Below are 17,837 nucleotides of genomic sequence, written 5' to 3'. Positions count from 1 at the left end.
TTTAGGGGCTCCTCAGTGCAAAGACATGAAGTCTAACCTGAAAAAGGCACTTCCCAGCCAAATTAGGGGCTCCTCAGTGACAAGAATATTATGTCCTGCTTGAGAACACAATGGTCCAAAAGGTTTAGGGCAGGGATTCTCAAACTTGGGTCCTCAGGTGTTATTGGACTTCAACTCCCATAATCCCCAGCCTCAGTGGCCTCAATAACACCTGAGGACCCAAGTTTGAGAATCACTGGTTTAGGGGCTCCTCAGTGCAAAGACATGAAGTCTAGCCTGAAACAGCCACATCCTCACCAGATTACAGTCCCTGCAGTGCAAGGAATATTAAGTCCACCTGAGAAGGCCAAGTAGCCACAAGTTGCTGGGTGACTCTGGGCCAGTCACTTCTCTCTCAGCCTAACCTACTTCAGAGGATTGTTGTGAGGAGAAACTTAAGTCTGTAGTACACCGCTCTTGGCGCCTTGGAGGAACAGTGGGATAAAAATATAATAATAATAATAATAATAATAATAATAATAATAATAATAATAATAATAATAATAATTTTAAAATATATAAATTAGGGGCTCCTCAATGACAGGAATATTACATCCAGACTGAGAAGGCCTAGTAGCCACAACTTTAGGCGCTCCTCAGTGCAAAGACATGAAGTCTAGCCTCAAAGTGCCACCTCCTAGCCAAATTAGGGGCTCCTCAGTGCAAGGAATATTACGTCCAGCCTGAGGAGGCCATTTTGCTGTCCCAATTATAATGCATTGCCTATTGCCATTCACATACCAAATCCAGCAGGGCCTGCTCAGCACACCACGCTGCTTCCACCGTTGCTCACTTCTTCTATTGACAGGGCAAACCAAGCTCACGAATACAATCTGTGCAGGTCAGAGATCCCACCTCATCACCACCTCTCAGAGCATGAAGGGCCAAGCCACACAGCAAAGATAGGTGGTTGCCATTCTCCAGCCAAATTAGCAGCTCCTCAGCACAAAGACCTAAAGTGTGGCACGAGAAAGTAACCTCACCAGGGGGCAGGGGCAGCTCAGCGCACTGACATAAAGCTTGGCATGAGAAACCAACACCCCCGACCCAACCCAGGGTGGCTCAGCGCACAGACATCAAGCCTGACGCAAGGAAGCAACACCACTAGCCCAGCCAGGGGCCGCTCAGCTTACAGACATAAAGTCCAGCCTGAGAAAGCCACGTCCCACCCAAATCAGGTGCTACTCAGTGCACATAATATAATATCCAGCATGAGAAAGCCACGCTGCGGGTAAATGAACCTCTGCTTCTCTCCTAAATGAAGGAGCCGGCATGGTGCAGTGGTTAGAGTGCTGGACTAGGACTGGGGAGACCCGAATTCAAATCCCCCTTCAGCCATGAGGCTTGCTGGGTGATTCTGGGCCAGTCACTTCTCTCTCAGCCTAACCTACTTCACAGGGTTGTTGTGAGGAGAAACTTAAGTATGCAGTACACTGCTCTGGGCTCCTTGGAGGAAGAGCGGGATATAAAATGTAAATTAATAATAATAATAATAATAGTAATAATACTCAGAGTGATCCATGGTAGGGAAAAAGGCAGCACTGAAGCCAGCCGACCTGTGGAAGCACAATCTGCCCATTTCTTCTGTGAAACTTCTTTAAAAGCAGCCGCCACCTCTTCCAGCCTCTTCACTTTTCACATCTTCTGTTGCTCCTTTGTGCTTGTTTTTCTCCCTTCTTCTGCAGTTCTTTCTTCTGACTTTTCTCCCTTTCGCCTTTTAAACAGAAGAAAAAAGCTTCATCAGTTTCAAGATTTTTACTCTTGCCCCTATTTTCTTGAGGACCATTGATCTAGGATCATTTGGAAGGGGACTGAAAATAAAAATGCTAGTGTTTTAATGCTCTTGTAAAAATCTGTGGTGCAGACACACCTGGAGTGCTGTGTACAGTTGTGGTCACCGTATCTTGAGAAGGACATTGTAGAACTGGAAAAGGTGCAGAAGAGGGCAACCACGACGATCAGGGGCCTGGAGTACCTTCCTTATGAAGCTAGACTACAGCATCTGGGGCTCTCTACTTTGGAAAAGAGGCAACTAAGGGAAGATCGAGGTGCATAAAATTATGCATGGAGTGGAGAGGGTAGACAGAGAGACATTTTCCTCCCTCTCTCACAACACTAGAAACAGCAGTCATCCCATGAAACTGAAGGCTGGAAAATTTAGGACTGACCAGAGGAAGTACTTTTTCACACAGTGCAAAATTAATCTATGGCATTCCTTGTCATGGGATGTGGTGATGGCCACCAGTTTGGATGGCTTTAAAGGGGGCTTAGGCAAATTCATGAAGGACAGGTCTACCAATGACTATCTCCAGCCTCAGAGGCATGATGCCTCTCAATACGAGCTGCAGGGAAGCAACAGTAGGAGAGAGGGCATGCACATACCTCTTGCCTATGGGCTCCCCAGAGGCATCTGGTGGGCCACTGTGTGAAACAGGATGCTGGACTAGATAGGCCTTGGGCCTGATCCAGCAGGGCTGTTCTTATGACCATCCCCGGAGAGCCTCAACTCAGGGAGAACGAGTCTTCTAAGCTTAAGGCTTCAGGGTGTGTCTCTTTGCCTGATCAGAGGCCACTCACCATGTGTCTTCAGCCAGTAGAGCCTGCTCAGCACACCACACTGCTTGAAGAGGTCAGGGATGCTGCACTTCCACCGTCCCTCGCTTCTGCTACAGGCAGGGCAGACCCAACTGAAGAATGTGGTCTGTGTAGGTCGGAGATGCCTCTTCACCACCACTCACAGCATGAAGAGCGAAGTCACGCAGCCATGATTGGAGTTGGCCACCGTCCAGCCAAATCAGGGACTACTCAGAGAAAAGACTTGAAGTCCAGCCTGAAAAGCCATACCACTCCCAAATCTGGTGTTCTTCAGTGCATGGACATTAAGTCCAGCCTGTGAAGGCATGTTCCAACAATTTTAGGGGATACTCAGAGTAAAGACATAGTGTCCAGTCATATAAAGCCACATCCCAACCATCACAGCCAACTTAGGGGCTCCTCAGTGCAAGTAATATTAAGTCTAGCCTGAGAAAGCCATGCTCCAACCATTTTCAGGGCTTTTTCCAGCATGGGAAAGCCAGATCCTACCCAAGTTAGGGGCTTCTCAATGCACTGACATTAAGTCAATTCTGAGAAAGCCACACTCCAACCATTCTAAGGGCTCCTCAGTGCAAAGACATGAAGTCCAGCATGAGAAAGCCACATAAATCAGCTGCAACTCAGAGTGAACACTGGCAGTTAAAACCAGCAACCAAGCCAACCAACTTGTAGTAGCAGAACCTGCCCGTTTCTTCTGGGAAGCTTCTTAACGCCAGTCTCCTCCTTCCTCTTCACTTTTCATGTCTCCTGTTGCTCCTTCCTGATCCTTTTTCTCTCTTCTTCTGCAGTTCTTTCTTCTGTCTTTTCTCCGCTTTGCCTTTTAAACAAAGAAAAAAGCTTCATACATTTCAATATCTTTACTCTTTCCCCTCTTTAGAATGCTTTCTCGAGGACCATCTCTGTTCACGAGAGAGCCTCCACCCAAGGAGAATGAGACTTCAAAGCTTATGGCTTCAGGATTTGTCTCCTTGCCTGATCAGAGTCCACTCACCACATTTCTTCAGCCAGCAAAGCCTGCTCAGCACACCACACGGCTTGAAGAGATCAGGGATGCCGCACTTCCACCACCCCTCATTTCTTCCATGGGTAGGACAGAGCAAGCTGAGGATTATGGTCTGGTCAAGTCAAGAGATGACACCTCACTTCCCTCTCATAGCATGAAGGGTGAAGTCATGCAGCCAGGACTGGAGTTAGCCACCATTCAGCTAAATGAGTGGCTTCTCAGAGCAAAAATGTGAAGCCCAAAATGAGAAAGGAACATTCCTAATAAATGAGGGGCTATGCAGAGCAACAAGAGAAAGTCCATTATGAGAAAGCTATGCTCTGGCTAGAACAGGGGTTACTACTCAAAGCAGAAACACTAAGCCCACATGAAAAGGCCCACTCCAGCTACCTTGCGGGCTGCTCTGAGCAAGAAGTGTCTGGGCATTCATCCTGGCTTGGATCTAGCCCCTCACAGCTCTTTTAAGGACAGCTGTTGAGGAAGAAGTCCTAGGCTTTCTGGGGTTTCTGATTTTTATTATTGATAAGCTTTCCCCCTTATTTCCATATGCTTTCTTGAATATTATTTTAATACACTAATTGTTCTAAAATATTTAATCTGCTTTGAAAATGCTTCACACTATTTTTGTTAACTTTCCCTATTAAATTAATGACCTGCCTATACTACACTAGCTTACTTTGTTTAGATTTTATCCTATTATTTTCTATTTTAGTCTATGCGTATTAGATTTTATCCTATTTAAAGCCTATTTTGGTTTTAAACAATATTTTAAGTTTGTATTTAAACAATATTGCAAGCAGCATATAGAAATAATGGGTGGGAAGCCATCCATAATAAAACCCTGGAAACACCCAAGGCCAGACACAGAATTGCCATTCAAGCTTTAAGCTCTTTTGAGGCAGCCACCACCTTCCAGCCAGAGGAGCCTCACAGGGCTGTGGACACCTTTAAAGGGCAGTAAATTGCCCCTAGAGAATTAAGCTCTTTTGAGAGGCAGCCACTCTCTCCCAGCCAGAGGAGCCTCACAGGGCTGTGGGGATATCTGAAGGCTACAAAATAGCCATTTCAGCACCAAGAAGAGGCTCTTTTGAGGCAGCAGCCACTTTCTCCCAGCTGAGGTTGCCCCTCTCAGAGTTGTGTGGGAAGAAGGAGGAGGAGGTTTGAAATCCTCAGAGGAATCCCCCCCCCCTTCCAGGCTTCTCGCCCTCTCAGGGCTGTTTTGTGGGGCTGAAATGAGAAAAGAGAAAAAACAAAACACGCCCCTAGTGGAGAGTCAATGCATTGAGACGGAGCCTTTTGCTGGCGCCCCGCCTAGGCCCCGCTCCTGAGGCGACGAGGCTGCGGCTCTCCCCTCCCTCCTCTCCCTTCAGGCGCCCCCAACTCAAATGCGAGGAAACCAGCCGGAGCTGTCCGGTCGGCGGGGCGGGGCCAGCAGCCGGCCAATCAGCGGCGAGAAGACGGGCTAGAGCTGTCAAGTCCCGGAGCGCGTGGCCAGCAGCCGGCCAATCAAACACCGCGACCAAAGTCCGCGCGCGGAGAGCGGGAAAAAGAAGAGGGGCGCTGAGGGAAAGCGAGTGGGGGGAGGGGGGCTGAGAATAGCCGCCCCAATAATGGCTTCTTCTCCCGCCTTTTTCTATTTTCCTGTCAGAGGAACAGACTGAGCCACGTTTCCCTGGTTTAAACCTGCCTCTCTTCGCCCTTGACTGCCAAGTCTGAGGGGAAAAGAGGCTCAGAGACTCTTAACAGGGCTGCTGAGCTGAGTGAGGAGGGTCCAGGCTCAGGCAGGCACAGACTCCTCCAGGGCTGCTACTGTTGCCAGTTCTTCCTTCCTTCCTCCTGACAGAAACTGGCCCTCCTGGGGGTTTTTCCTCCCTCTCTCCAATATCCTTCCACAGCCTCAAACCATGATTCAAATCTCCAGGCTTGCTTTCAAGGGACAGGATGAGCCCCTTGCTGGAGGTTGTTGAGCAACCCTCCAGCACCCTCCTCCTGAGGAAACTTAAAACTCCATTTCAGCCTTGACTGTCAAGTCTGAGGCGAAAAGAAACTGCCACACAGGGCTGAGCATCCAAGGTTCAGGCAGGCACAGACACCACCAGGGTTATGGTTGCCAGTCCATCCTTCCTTCTGACAGAAACTGGCCCTGGAGGTTTTTTCCTTTAATATCCTTCCACAGCCTCAAACCATGATTCAAATTCCCAGACTTGTTTTCAAGGGACAGGATGAGCCCCATGCTGGAGGTTGTTGAGCAACCCTCCAGCATCCTCCTCCTGAGGAAACCCATTCAGGAAATCTATAGTGAAATGCAGAGGACGTAGGAGGCATGCCATCTTGTCCTGCTCATTTCGGTGGGACTTCCTCGAGTAAACTGAGTGTGGCCGCTCTTTATCCCCTCAGCTGCACCAAAGTCTTTGCAGCCCGTGGCAGAATCACAAACACACAAAATCTAGGAAAGAAACACAAAACGGACACCAGCAACAGCCACTGGAGGGATGCTGTGCTGGGAATGGAGGGGTCCAGTTGCTCTCCCTCTGCTAAATATAAGAGAATCTCCACTTTTACAAAGTGCCTCTTTGCTCAATCTCCTTAACTGCTTTGTAGTCAGGCGATGGAATCTGCACCCTGGTGCTGTTCTCAGAACATACATTTCATATCAATATTAACTACAAGATTTACATGACGCTGCAGGAGGGCTCTCTCATCCTAAAGACATGGGGTGTGCGAGTAGGAACCTAGGAAGCTGCCATCTACTGAGTCAGACCCTTGGTGCATCCAGCTCAGTATTGTCTACACAGGCTGGCAGCAGCTTCTCCCAGGCTGCAGGCAGGGGTCTCTCTCTCAGCCCTGTCTTGGAGATGCTGCCAGGGAGGGAACATGGAACCTTCTGCTCTTCCCAGAGTGGCTCCCTTATCCCCTAAGAAGGGGAATCTCTTACAGAGCTCACACATGGAGTCTCCCACCCAAATGCAAACCAGGGTGGACCCTGCTTAGCTAAGGGGGCCAGTCATGCTTGCTACCACAAGACCAGCTCTCCCAGTAATCCCACACACATCCCTGGTGGAGAACTTTTAAAACAGGAGGTGCCAGGCAGGCAGGCAGGGCTACCTGAAAGCCATTTCCACCCACTTGGAGAGCTTTTCTCTCCCCATGCACACTCCAGCCATCCTGCTAGACATCTAACAGCCAGCCGAGATTAACTGGGAGAGAAGGAAGACACTCTACATATGCTCTGAGGCCCTTGCCGTTAATACACTTTATACTCCAAGATGTGAGGGCTGGCCCTAAAAAGGCAGTCTTCCCTACCAGCACCTACACGTTGAATTTGAGCAAGGGAGGAGTTGTTAGGAGGCATCGAGATCTCCCTGGCATAGCACAGTGGCTAGAGCAAAACGGTACTTAAGACTCAGGGGTTCTCATACCTGGGTCCCCAGAAGTTGTGGGACTACAACTCCCATCATCCCAATGGCCTCGGCAGTGCAACAACATCTAGGGAGCCCAGTTTGAGAACGCGAGTCTCAAGGCTGGCAGTGATGTGACATTCAAGCTACTACACATTTCCCTTCACACACACACACACACACACACACACACACACACACACACAAATGACACTTTTGTTTTTACAAAAACCCACTACTTTTTAATTCTGAACTTTGTCTTCAGAGAATACCGTTCTCAGCATGAAAAGAAGAACGGTCTCTAGTGAGACGTGGGGAAAGGTTTCAATCGAGACCAACATCACAAATCTGAAGACCGCAGTATTGAGGGTGATACAAATAAAAGGAATAACCCAGGAATACAAAGTGGTAAAAGATCAACTAGGTTTGGGTGGAGAGGAGGGCAGGTTCCACCACAGAAGTGCCAAGACGTCCCTTCTGGTTCATGCTCCGGAACAGGTGAAGAGGGCTCAGCGTCTCCTCCGGTCGGGACTCCGGCTTCTCTTGCGGCCACCCCTGGGGAGAGATGAACAGCCAAACATGAGAAGTGGCCTTCTACCAAGTCAGTGCCTGAATGCCAAGCAGATGCCACTGCCCCCACCAGAGCCATGGTCCCATCCGCATTGACAGGGAAACACAGGAAGCTGCCGTCTACGGAGTCAGACCCTTGGTCCGTCTGGGTCACCATCGTCTACACTGACTGGCAGCATCTCTCTTAAGATTTCAGGCAGGCGTCTCTCCCAGCCCTACCTGCAGATGCTGCCAGGGACTGAACCCAAGACCTTCTGCAAGCCAAGCCGATGCCCGGCCAGTGAGCTCTGGCTTCAGCCCCAACAGCTCCATAGCTGCTTCTCTTCTTCTGTTTCTACACACGCCTGGTCCCCACAGGCAGCCACAAGGGAGATACTACAGAGGGCAAACCAGGAGCCACTCTGCAGGAAGGGCTGCTATTGGGAGGACAGGCAAAGGGGAGGCTCACTGGGTCCCAGCCCGCTCTGCAGATCTCACCTCCGCTTTCCCTTCGGAGGCCCCCTGACGAAGCACCAGTCCACGCTGATGGGCTGCCCCATGAGGTCCTGCCCATTCAGCCCTTCCATGGCCGCCTGGGCTTCTTTGTAGGTCTCGTACTCCACGAGTGTATAGCCCTGGAAGGTAGAAGGAGGGGAGAAGAGGTCAGTCACCCACAAACCCAGACCCACAGGCTCACCCCACCACCCCTCGCCCTCAGAGGTGCTGAATGCCAGCAAGCTTTGCCTTCATATCCAGCATGGTTAGAACTCCAACGTTTCTCCCTTTCCTCTCCAGCCAGGGATGGATGTCACAGCCCTCCTGGCAGGGTGGGGTGGCTAGCTTCAGAGCAACCCGCTCTTCACAGCAGTGTGCCCCAAACGGCTGGGCTGTGGGGCGTTTGGGGATTCGACACACCCAACCCAGACCGGCAGTTACAAAATCAGAAGGTGGTTTGTTTTAGCCAAGGGGTACGGGCCTGGGCTTGAAAAGGAGGCAGCGGAGGGAGAAGTTACAACTCCACACTGTCCACCAGACAGAATAAGGCAGCGAGCTAGCCTGAACTGCCAGTTCCCTGTGGCCTGCTTCGGGAGTCAAGCCAGACTGCACGTTGTGTTTCCAAGTCCCACCAGGCAGGGTGACTCCTCTCCCTGTTGACTTAAATTGCCCGGAGAGACAGCAGAAGCTGCAGCCTCTGCTTTACAGGTGTAAGGCATTTGAGATGCCCACAGGGCATCCAAGGTTTTAGGAAGCTGCTTCCTACTGAGCCAGGCCCTTGGTCCATCTAGCTCAGGATTGTAAACACTGACTGGCAGCATCTCTCCAGGGCTTCAGGCAGGCATCTCTCCCAGCCCTTCCTGGAGATGCCGCCAGGGAGGAAACCTGGGCCCTTCTGCATACTAAGCAGGTGCTTTACCACTGAGCTTTACCATCTCCGTAAGGAGCACAAGAAGTTTTCCTTGCAACTCTTTGCTAAATACAAACCCAGGAGAGTTACAAGCCAAAGGAGCTAGAGCTTCACACTTGGTTAGTGTTCAGGCTTTGTTACAATGGAGTGGCCCCCTTGGCCGATAGTTGCCTTATGGCTACAGAAGAGAGGTGGAGGTGGGAGACAAGCTAGCCCCAGTCAACGACCAGGAAAATCACAGGCGGCAGGGAGACCACACCTCACCCCAGCAAACACATCTCAAAGCGAGATCATTTTGGGCCCAGCCAAAATGCCTTCAGGGCTGGTTTACAGTCTTACCACTTCACACAGTGCCAAACATGAAACACCCTCCTCTATCCCCCTCCACCCCGCCAAGTGTCTTAATGTTTGGCCTCTTAATCTAGCCGAAATCATACACCACCGCCTACTATAACGAGTGCTTTGGCAGCATTCCTCTCCCCAGCTTCCTGTCGCCCTTCCTACCTCCCACGTGGAGCAGATCTGAAGCTTTGGAGGGGCTGGGATGCATCTGAGGTGTGTGCGTGCGTGTGCACGCTCTTTCAGGATAAATAATCCAATTTCCGTGGCCAAAACCAGCTCCTGAGGTAACTGCCCAACTCCCGAGCCAAAGTTAAAATCTAACAATCCAGATCGTCAAAGGGGAAGAACTGGAGGATAGAAAACCAGTCATCCCCAAGCACTCTGTGAACGCTGTGACCACAACGCTGTCTCAGCTCCCCTTCCTGGGGGTGCTCCCCATAAGGGAACCCTGGGAGTGGCCGATGTCCCTACCTTCAGGTAGCCTGTCCGCCGGTCGAGGTTGAGGTGGAGGTTCTTGATTTCGCCAAACTCAGCAAATTTGTCGTGAATGTCCTCTTCCGTGGCCTCCTCGTGAACCCCCGTGACAAAGAGGATCCAGCCTTCCACCGCTGCAACCAGGGGAGCAAGGCACACAGGCATCAGCCATGCAAAGTGGGTGAGCACAAGGCATTCTGCACCCCTCACCCACTACAACTGCCAATAAAGATGGGGTGGGGGCAGAGGGGAGGGTGTTATTTGGACACTCACATCTCTGAGGGCCCGGCTCATCCCCGTCTTGCTCCACGCTATCGTAGTCCTCACGGACACGGGCTCGGGAGCCCTCCTCTGACCACCACCGCAGACACAGAGAGACGCACAAGAGAAGAGAATGCCGTTGAGACGAAGAGAAAGCACCAGTCTGACTTTCAAGTTCGTTGCATGCAGCTGAGACAAGCTTTCCTCTGGGGCAAGCACCTTGCCTCTCCACCAGAGGGACGACAACCCAGAGATTCCCCTTCCTTGGCTCTCCCAGCATAACTTTGAAGTAGAAGCTTTCAACCCCCAATGCTTAGAGAAACTTCATCTGCAAAAATGAAGTTACCACCTTAACAACGGTGGTACATATGCTGGCAACCTCTAGGCTTGACTACTGTAATGCACTCTACGTGGGGCTGCCTTTGTACGTAGTTCAGAAACTACAATTGGCTCAGAATGCAGCAGCCAGGCTGGTCTCTGGGTTCACCCAAAGGAACCATACAACACCGATTCTAAAAGAACTGCACTGGCTGCCTATAGGTTCCAGGGAAAAAACTGCTTATTACCTATAATACTGCTTATTATTGGAGTACTGCTTATTACCTATTAACGGATTGATTGATTGATTGATTGACTGACTATGCAAACCACTTTGGAAACATTTGTTGAAAAGCGGTATCTAAATATTTTGTTGTTGTTATTAAGAGAGTGCCTTCTCTGTCATGAACCCTGTTGCCTATTAAAATCATCTGCAGAGTTCTGGTTAGGGCTGCCTCTGTTGGGTCCAGAGACCTTTGCAGGGCTCTAGTCCACAAAACCTCCTGCACAATAAATAAGCCTGTTAGCTTTTGAGGCTCTCTGCTGCTCCCGAGAGCAGAAGGGCTTCAGACTCAAGAGGCTGAAGTTACACGGAAGCAGATTCAGGTTAGACACGAGGAAGCATTCCCCGAGTGTAAAAGCTGTCAGGCAGTGGAGCCGGGGGCCCCAGCTGTTTTTGGACTACAACTCCCATAATCCCCAGCCACAGTGGCCAACCGCCAGGGATTATGGGAGCTATGGGCCAACATCTGCCAGAGGGCTGAAACTGAGGAGGCCTGCTCTAGAGGGTTTCAAGTAGAGGTTAGACATCCATCTGTCAGGGATGCTGCTGCAGCAGTTTCCTGCTCTGAGCAGGGGGTTGGACGAGGTCCCTCCCATGTGATTCTATGTCTGCTGTTTTTTCTGCAACAGACTAGCACGGTGAGCCCCTTGGGCAGAAGGCCCTTAAGGTTAACATGGGCCAGAGGTTAGCAGTGTGAGAAGGAGCCCCTTACCTGATCCAAATCCTCGGCCTTTCCTCTTCTTTGCTTTCTCCTTCAACTTGTGGATGCTTTCTGGGGAGAGATCAAACACAGTGGGGTGAACGGACCACCCAACCCCAATACATAAGACCAGAGGGATTGCTCATGGGGGGCAGGGGGGACACTGTCAAAGCCCCTCCGTAACACACTCACCCTCACACTGAGCCTGGGGTGCACCACGCAAATGCCCTGGTGGGCCAGAACCAACCACGACTTGCTGCATGGGGCAGAGGTCAATTTAATGCACATTAATTACCGCCTTAAAATTATCTGAAATATTAATGAAGGTGAGAGGGCTGGTGTCAGTCGGCTTCGCTTGGGGGGCAGGGGCCATCTGGTCTCAAGTGGCTGGCTGCATTGAGCTGCTGCCGTTCATCAGTGGAGCTCTTTCATGGCTTCTGCAGCTCTTGCTGCAGGATATTCCTTTCTGGGGGCCAGCAAAGAAGTCCCCATGCCCCCGGGCCTTATGTTGTGTAGGCCTTATCCTTTGTAGGCAGATAATGTATGAGCAGATAATTTATCTTCCATTCAAAAGAAGTTGGAAATCTTCAGAGAAAGCAAAATTGGCAAGTCCCTGATTTGAATTTCAACTCCACCAGAGGCCTTAGACTTACTCTCAATGTCAACTGTCCCACAGGATGAAATGGGGAAGGGGCCACAGTTTAGCTGCAAAGCATGCACTCAATCCTGGGCAGCAACTCCAGGTAGGGCTGGGAGAGACTCCTGACTGCAACCTTGGAGAAGCCGCTGCCAGTCTGGGTAGACAGTAGTACTGAGCTAAACAGATGGACCAAGGGTCTGACTGGGTATAACGTTGCTTCACGAGTAATACGCTTGGCAGGCTACAAGTTCTAGGCTCAATCCTTGGTGGCCTCTCCAGGTGGAACTGGGAAAGAGCCCTGCCTGGAACGCTGGAGAGTTGCTGCCAGTCAGTGAAGACAATATATACGATGGTCTGACTTGCGAGAAGGCGGTGTTGTGGCAGAGCATTGGCTTTGCACGCAGGAGGTCCCAGGTGAACTCTGTGGCAGCATCTCCAGGCAGAACAGGGTGGCGGTGGGGGGAACAAGACTGAAACCTTGGAAAGCTGATGTCAGTCCACTGACCTAGTTGGGCCGACAGTCTGCGTCTGTAGACAGCAGCAGGAGCATCACTATGTCTTTGTGACAAGCCCCAGCTCAGTAGCAGAGCCCCAGCTTTGTATGCAGAAGGTTCCAGGATCAATCTCCGGCAGCCTCCCCAGGCCAAGCTGGGAGAGACTTTTGCCAGAAACCCCAGAGAACCGCTGCCAATGCCAACAAGGAGCAAGGGCGGGACTCAGCAGGCAGCCTTCGACATCACTACCCCGGCTGAGGCCCAACACAGCAGCCAGCCCTTTTCTGGAGTGGCCCCTGGAGTAGCTGCCCTCACGGGTATGGCTCCATGGCAGGCAGCTGCTTCCTTCCTTCCTTAGGAGGCGGAGCCATGCATGCCTCTTCTACCCCATACACAACAACCCTGTGAGGTGGACTATGCGGGGGGAGGAGGAGACCACCATCCGGGGACTCTGGGGGTTGGCCCCCGGCCTACCTCGCAGGGCTGTTGTGCTCCCCATGACGGGGGAGAGGCTGGGGGCTGAGGACTCCCCCAACCCCACCCCTCCGCCCGGCCCTACCGTACCGTCGCCATCCTCGTCCATGGCGAAGTCCTCGCCGCCCGCTTCGTGGAGGTCTAGCACGTCCGCCATCTCGGATGCTCAAAGACCACCACTGCGCTGTCTGGAGACGGATGGAAGCCGAAGGGAAGGCGCGCGCAAAGGACGACGGGAGGGCCGCACGCCTGCGCAGTTGAGCGGGAAGGGAAAGAGGAAGAAGGGGCGGCGCGAAGACGGGCGGCCGTTTTGAGAGGGTCTCTTCCCAGCCGCGCGTGCGCAGTCGGCCGAGAAGGCGGGAGGAGAGGCTTCCAGGTGGGAGGGAAGAAGCCGAGGCTGGCGCCATCTAGAGAAGGTCCTCCTCTTCTATTTCATTCGCCCCTTCCTTCCTTTCCTTTAATTTGCACGCCCCTCGGGGCTGGGAGCTCCGTGAAGCGCTGGGCATGTTCTTGGGCAGGCCCATAATAATAATAATAACAATAGTAATAATAATTAATAAATAGGCCAGAAGCTGGAGCCCCTCCAAATAATAAAAAATCAATCAAGCTGGAAAATTAATGGCATCCTTTCCCCCTCCCAATAACCATTCCCTGGAAATCCAGCCTCGAAGTGGGTGGGTGGGTGGGTGAGTAGATGTCTCGTGCCCCTGCCTGCCACTGGGTGTCGGGCCCTCTGCAGGGCGCAGACTGGCAGGGGGCATCACCCCGTCTTCTCCAGCCAGGTGTGATAGTGAGTGCGGGTGTGGCCGTTGCTTGTTCTAGGTCTCTCTCTCTCTCTCTCTCTCTGCCTCTGCAAAATGCAGTGCGCGGCTCGTCCCGCTTTGATGATCTGGGGACGTGTGTTCTGCGACATGCAGCATGCACATTTCTGTTCTGCGACATGCAGCTTGCACATTGTCACTCGCAGGGTCCGCCCTGGCTGAATTCGAATGGGAGACGACTACATGTGAGCGCTGCAAGATATTCCCTTCAGGGGATGGAAGTCGCCGCTCTGCTACTTTCGTAGTCGTTAGAGCATAGCCCGATTTATGTCCGGGATAAAAAGACTTCGTGTGTCTGTTGTTTGTTTGGGGCAAATTCGAACTCGCCATCAAGCCGGCTATCTGGAAATGCTCCCTTTCTGGCAGGAGGCAACCTTGGAGAAGGCTCTAGTGACATCTAGTGGCCACAACTCACAAATGCACAGGGGCCCACCCCAGGCCAAATGTTCACAACTCCAAGCCAGAGGCTTACATGGGGAGCTGCCACTTACGGAGTCAGACCCTTGGTCCATCTAGCTCAGTACTGACTGCTCTGACTGGCAGCAGCTTCTCCAGGGCCTCGGGCAGGGCCTTCCTTGCCCCATCCTACTTGCAGGTGCCAGGGCTTGAACCAGGGACCCTCTCCAACGCACACGGCATCCTTCCAGAAGCTGTTGCTTGGGGATGTTTTCAAGACTGGGAACCATCTTTAATGTATTTCTATGTAAGTCACTTTGAGATCCTTCCTTGAAGGGCTGTATATACACACTCGTAGTTATGGAGAGGAGAGCTGGCCTTGTGGTAGCAAGCATGACTTGTCCCCATAGCTAAGCAGGGTCCACCCTGGTTGCATCTGAATGGGAGACTTGATGTGTGAGCACTGGAAGATAGAGCAGAAGGTTCCAAGTTCCCTCCCTGGCTTCTCCAAGATAGAGCTGAGAGAGATTCCTGCCTGCAACCTTGGAGAAGCCGCTGCCAGTCTGTGAAGACAATACTGAGCTAGATGGACCAAGGGTCCGACTCGGTATATGGCAGCTTCCTATCTTCCTATGTACTAAGAGTAGTGACAGCCCAGCAATGAAATTGCTACCCGGATTGAAAGAACGGCCATGGCTTGGATCAGCTTCCGAGATGCTGCTCAGAGCACTGTGGCCCGCTGAAGTTCAGCCCAGAGGAGCGGAGGGGTTTGGGGGAGGGTGGGAGATTGTGTGTGTGTGTCCCCTACGGGGATGGAGCCACTCTGGGAAGAGTATCTCGGTCCCAAGTCCCCTCCCTGGCAGTATCTCCCAGACAGGACTGAGAGAGATTCCTGCCTGCAACCCTGGAGAAGCCGCTGCCAGTCTGGGTAGACAAGGGATGAATATCTTACAGGGCTCACATGTAGTCTCCCATCCAAATGCAAACCAGGGCAGACCCTGCTTAGCAAAGGGGACAATTCATTTTTGTGACCACAAAGCCAGATCTCCTCCCTCTAGCTGGGTGGGCTGCCAGGCAGGGTGGGGGTGGGGACAAAGCAGAGGTTATGAAGCTAGCTCCCTTCTTTTAACTGCAAATCAAATTAATACAATATTCATATCGTAAGCAGAACTGGCTGAGGATTAATGTCCATAAAACCCAACTCATCCCCAAAACTTTGAAGAGTGTTTTCTTTCGCACGCTCTAAGGTGCAGTCCTCTGCTTGGCTGGGAGGGAGGGAGGGATTCCTTCCTCCCTGTCTTTGTGCCCCTGCGGCTGCTGCTGGTGGAAAGGAGGGAGCATCTTGTTTATTTGATAAAGAGGTGGTGTGTGTTCCTTGCTTGGACTCCCCCTTTGGCTAGATTTACCAGGTAGGAGAGAGGACTGTTATACACACACCACCTCTGTGGCGGAATGGGCCTTTGTTCAGGACTCCCCTGGTCTCCAACCCCAAAGCCCAGGTTGGCCGGGCCTTGCTCTCCCTTTGTGGATTTCTTGTCTCTCACTAGCCTGTTGCGACACCCGGGATTCCAAGTATTCTTAAGCACCAGCACATCATGCCAAGGCTGGCTCCTATTGTTTGGAAATGGCTCTCTTCAGGAAGCCTTAGAAACCTTCAGCTTGGGATTGTTTGAGCTCCCAGAGGAAGGTTGTCCTCATCTCTCGCTAGCTTTCCTTCTTTCCCTGGGGGGACGCTGCAAATCTTTCCCTATAAAGGAAGCGGCCAGCAGCTTTTGTTAGTTAGTTAGGTGGGGTCAGTCCTGGGAGGGAGGGAGGGAGGGACTCTCTCTCGAGGTTGCAGCAGTTCAGTTTAGCTTGGTTGGCTGAGGCCAGGCTGCATGGTTCCTGGGAGCGTGCAGACTTCACCATGACGCCAGCTGCTGTTTTCTGAACTGCAACGTGAGACCAGAGAGCGGCTGAGCCTCCACCAGACAGGAAGAAAGGTACCTCGCTTGGGCATTTTCACCATTTTGCTTGGCTTGCCTGTAAACTCTCCTGCTTTAAAAAACTAGCTTGGGATGGCTTCACACTTGATCTGGCTGGAAACCTCCTCCCTCCTGCCTCCTGCTCTGGCACAGAGGCACTGCCTCTCACCCCTGGACTTCGGAGCCAAAGTCCAGGGCCTCCACCCCCCCAAATCCTCATTGGTCTGTCCTGGGCAAGAGGGTGGCTGTATCGAGTGTGACTGTGACCTGCAGCGGGCGCTTCAGAGACAGAGGTGGGAGTGGGGAAAGAAATATGTGGGAGGGGGACGTGTTAAGTGGCGTGTTGAAATATTCCCGTTTTATATCCCTACATTCTTATGAGTCCAGCTGCTGTCTGTGCCCTCAAGTGTTCAAAATACAGCATTTGTCGTGTATGTGTGTGTCGGGGGCTGATGCTTAACTTGCCCTGGGTGGGCCTCCAAAAGGCCTTGAGGTCCACAGGCCCCTGAATTACCGAGGTGCATCTCTGTGGCCACACGCTGCTCTTTCAAGAGGTTTCAAGGCATGTTGGCTCGATTGGGAGTCCACCCTGGTTCTCGACGGAACAGGGGAAGTTTTAACGTTGGTTTCGTCTCACAGGAGACTGGTGGCCGAGGGAGCTCCACTGGAGGAGGGTTTGCAGACACAACGGGGGGAGGTCCAGGGCTGGAAACCCAATCCCGGTTCCCCACAACCTCCTTTCCGACATTAACCCCGAAACCACTTTCAAGGCAGCAGAATTCTGCCCTGTAGTGTGTGTGACAAGGAAGCAGCAGGTCAACTCCTTCATTAACTGCCTGCAGAAGTTATCGTGAGGGTTTGGGGTTATTAGGCAGAATGGTCATCAATCAATAAATAATCATTCATAAACTTTGTTAGCCACCCCGTAACAAATAATTCTCTGGGCAGTTGACAACACTGGTTGTTAACTGTATCTTTAATGGGTGTTATAGGTTAGGGATGTTTCATGGTATGTTTGTCACTTTCTTGGCTGCTCAGAGACTGTAATAAACAAACTGACTGATTGATTGAACAAACAACTGGTCAGAGTCCTTAGTTTAGGGTTTGGTCCAAAGCATTCGTATGTGTTGACGGGCTGTTATTGACTTAGGTGTTGTTTTGTAACCCTGCTCGAATGCTTAATCTTTGGATGTAAATAAAGATATGTTTGTTGTATTCATCTTGTGTTTGGCAGGCCTGTTGTGAAACTTGAGCTGGCCTTGGATACTTGGTGGAGAGCCTTTTGCTCTCCTCCCTCCCCACAGAGCCCCATATCTCCTGCCTCTCCGAAAAAGCAATTCACGTGCAGACTCTGCTCCTGTGTTTTAGATGCAAGCACCATTCTTGTTTTTCAAAAGGTCTGATGTGTATTTCAGGCTGTCTAGGAAGAAAAGACCTCTCGGCATGACTCTGGGGGAGATCCTTTTGCTGCAGAAAGACAGTCTAGAGACAAGCATCCCCTGCAGCGGCTGGTGCTGTGTGGATTAGCAGACCTGGGGGTGGGAGACAGGAAGCAGCCCAACTGAAAGGGGAAAAAGAGAAAGAGAAAGAGAGTCTATTAGCCCAACGCCTTTCGGCCGAGGCCTTCTTCAGGGGCAACATGCGTAGTATTTCCAAGAGACCTCCTTACAAGAAGGCCAAG

The 17,837-nt window shown here is 51.6% G+C and overlaps 2 protein-coding genes across 7 annotated transcripts in view; both read right to left on the bottom strand.

Annotated features, from left to right (window-relative positions):
• Positions 1-17,837, bottom strand: part of LOC128337578 (zinc finger protein 420-like) — a 58,204-nt gene that overhangs the window by 34,221 nt on the left and 6,146 nt on the right. Inside the window, exon 3 of one of the 6 annotated variants that reach the window (XR_008312319.1) lies at positions 16,511-17,717. The exons of the other annotated variants lie outside the window; for them this stretch is intronic. The gene's annotated coding sequence lies outside the window, so the exon portion shown is untranslated. Of the gene's footprint in view, positions 1-16,510; positions 17,718-17,837 lie in introns of those variants that run through there. 6 annotated transcript variants of the gene reach the window in all.
• On the bottom strand, positions 7,250-13,243 carry RBM8A (RNA binding motif protein 8A). Its single transcript, XM_053278867.1, has 6 exons — positions 13,066-13,243; positions 11,380-11,439; positions 10,079-10,156; positions 9,803-9,939; positions 8,083-8,219; positions 7,250-7,590 (listed from the first exon to the last, which is right to left on the bottom strand). Exons 1-6 carry the CDS (start codon positions 13,130-13,132, stop codon positions 7,545-7,547), a joined length of 525 nt encoding a protein of 174 aa, XP_053134842.1. The 5' UTR covers positions 13,133-13,243; the 3' UTR covers positions 7,250-7,544.

This window comes from Hemicordylus capensis, chromosome 14, assembly GCF_027244095.1.
Source record: "Hemicordylus capensis ecotype Gifberg chromosome 14, rHemCap1.1.pri, whole genome shotgun sequence".
Classification (NCBI taxonomy): Eukaryota; Metazoa; Chordata; class Lepidosauria; order Squamata; family Cordylidae; genus Hemicordylus; species Hemicordylus capensis.
Note: the sequence above shows the minus strand (reverse complement) of the source record. Positions and strands in the feature narration are given on the sequence as shown.

Excerpts from the sequence above, each read along its gene's own strand:
- RBM8A (XM_053278867.1), bottom strand. The coding sequence starts at position 13,132 with ATGGCGGACGTGCTAGACCTCCACGAAGCGGGCGGCGAGGACTTCGCC. Across the intron at positions 11,440-13,065 it reads CATGGACGAGGATGGCGACG|AAAGCATCCACAAGTTGAAG; the intron begins GTACGGTAGGGC and ends ATCTCTCCCCAG. Across the intron at positions 8,220-9,802 it reads GGCGGACAGGCTACCTGAAG|GGCTATACACTCGTGGAGTA; the intron begins GTAGGGACATCG and ends TCTACCTTCCAG.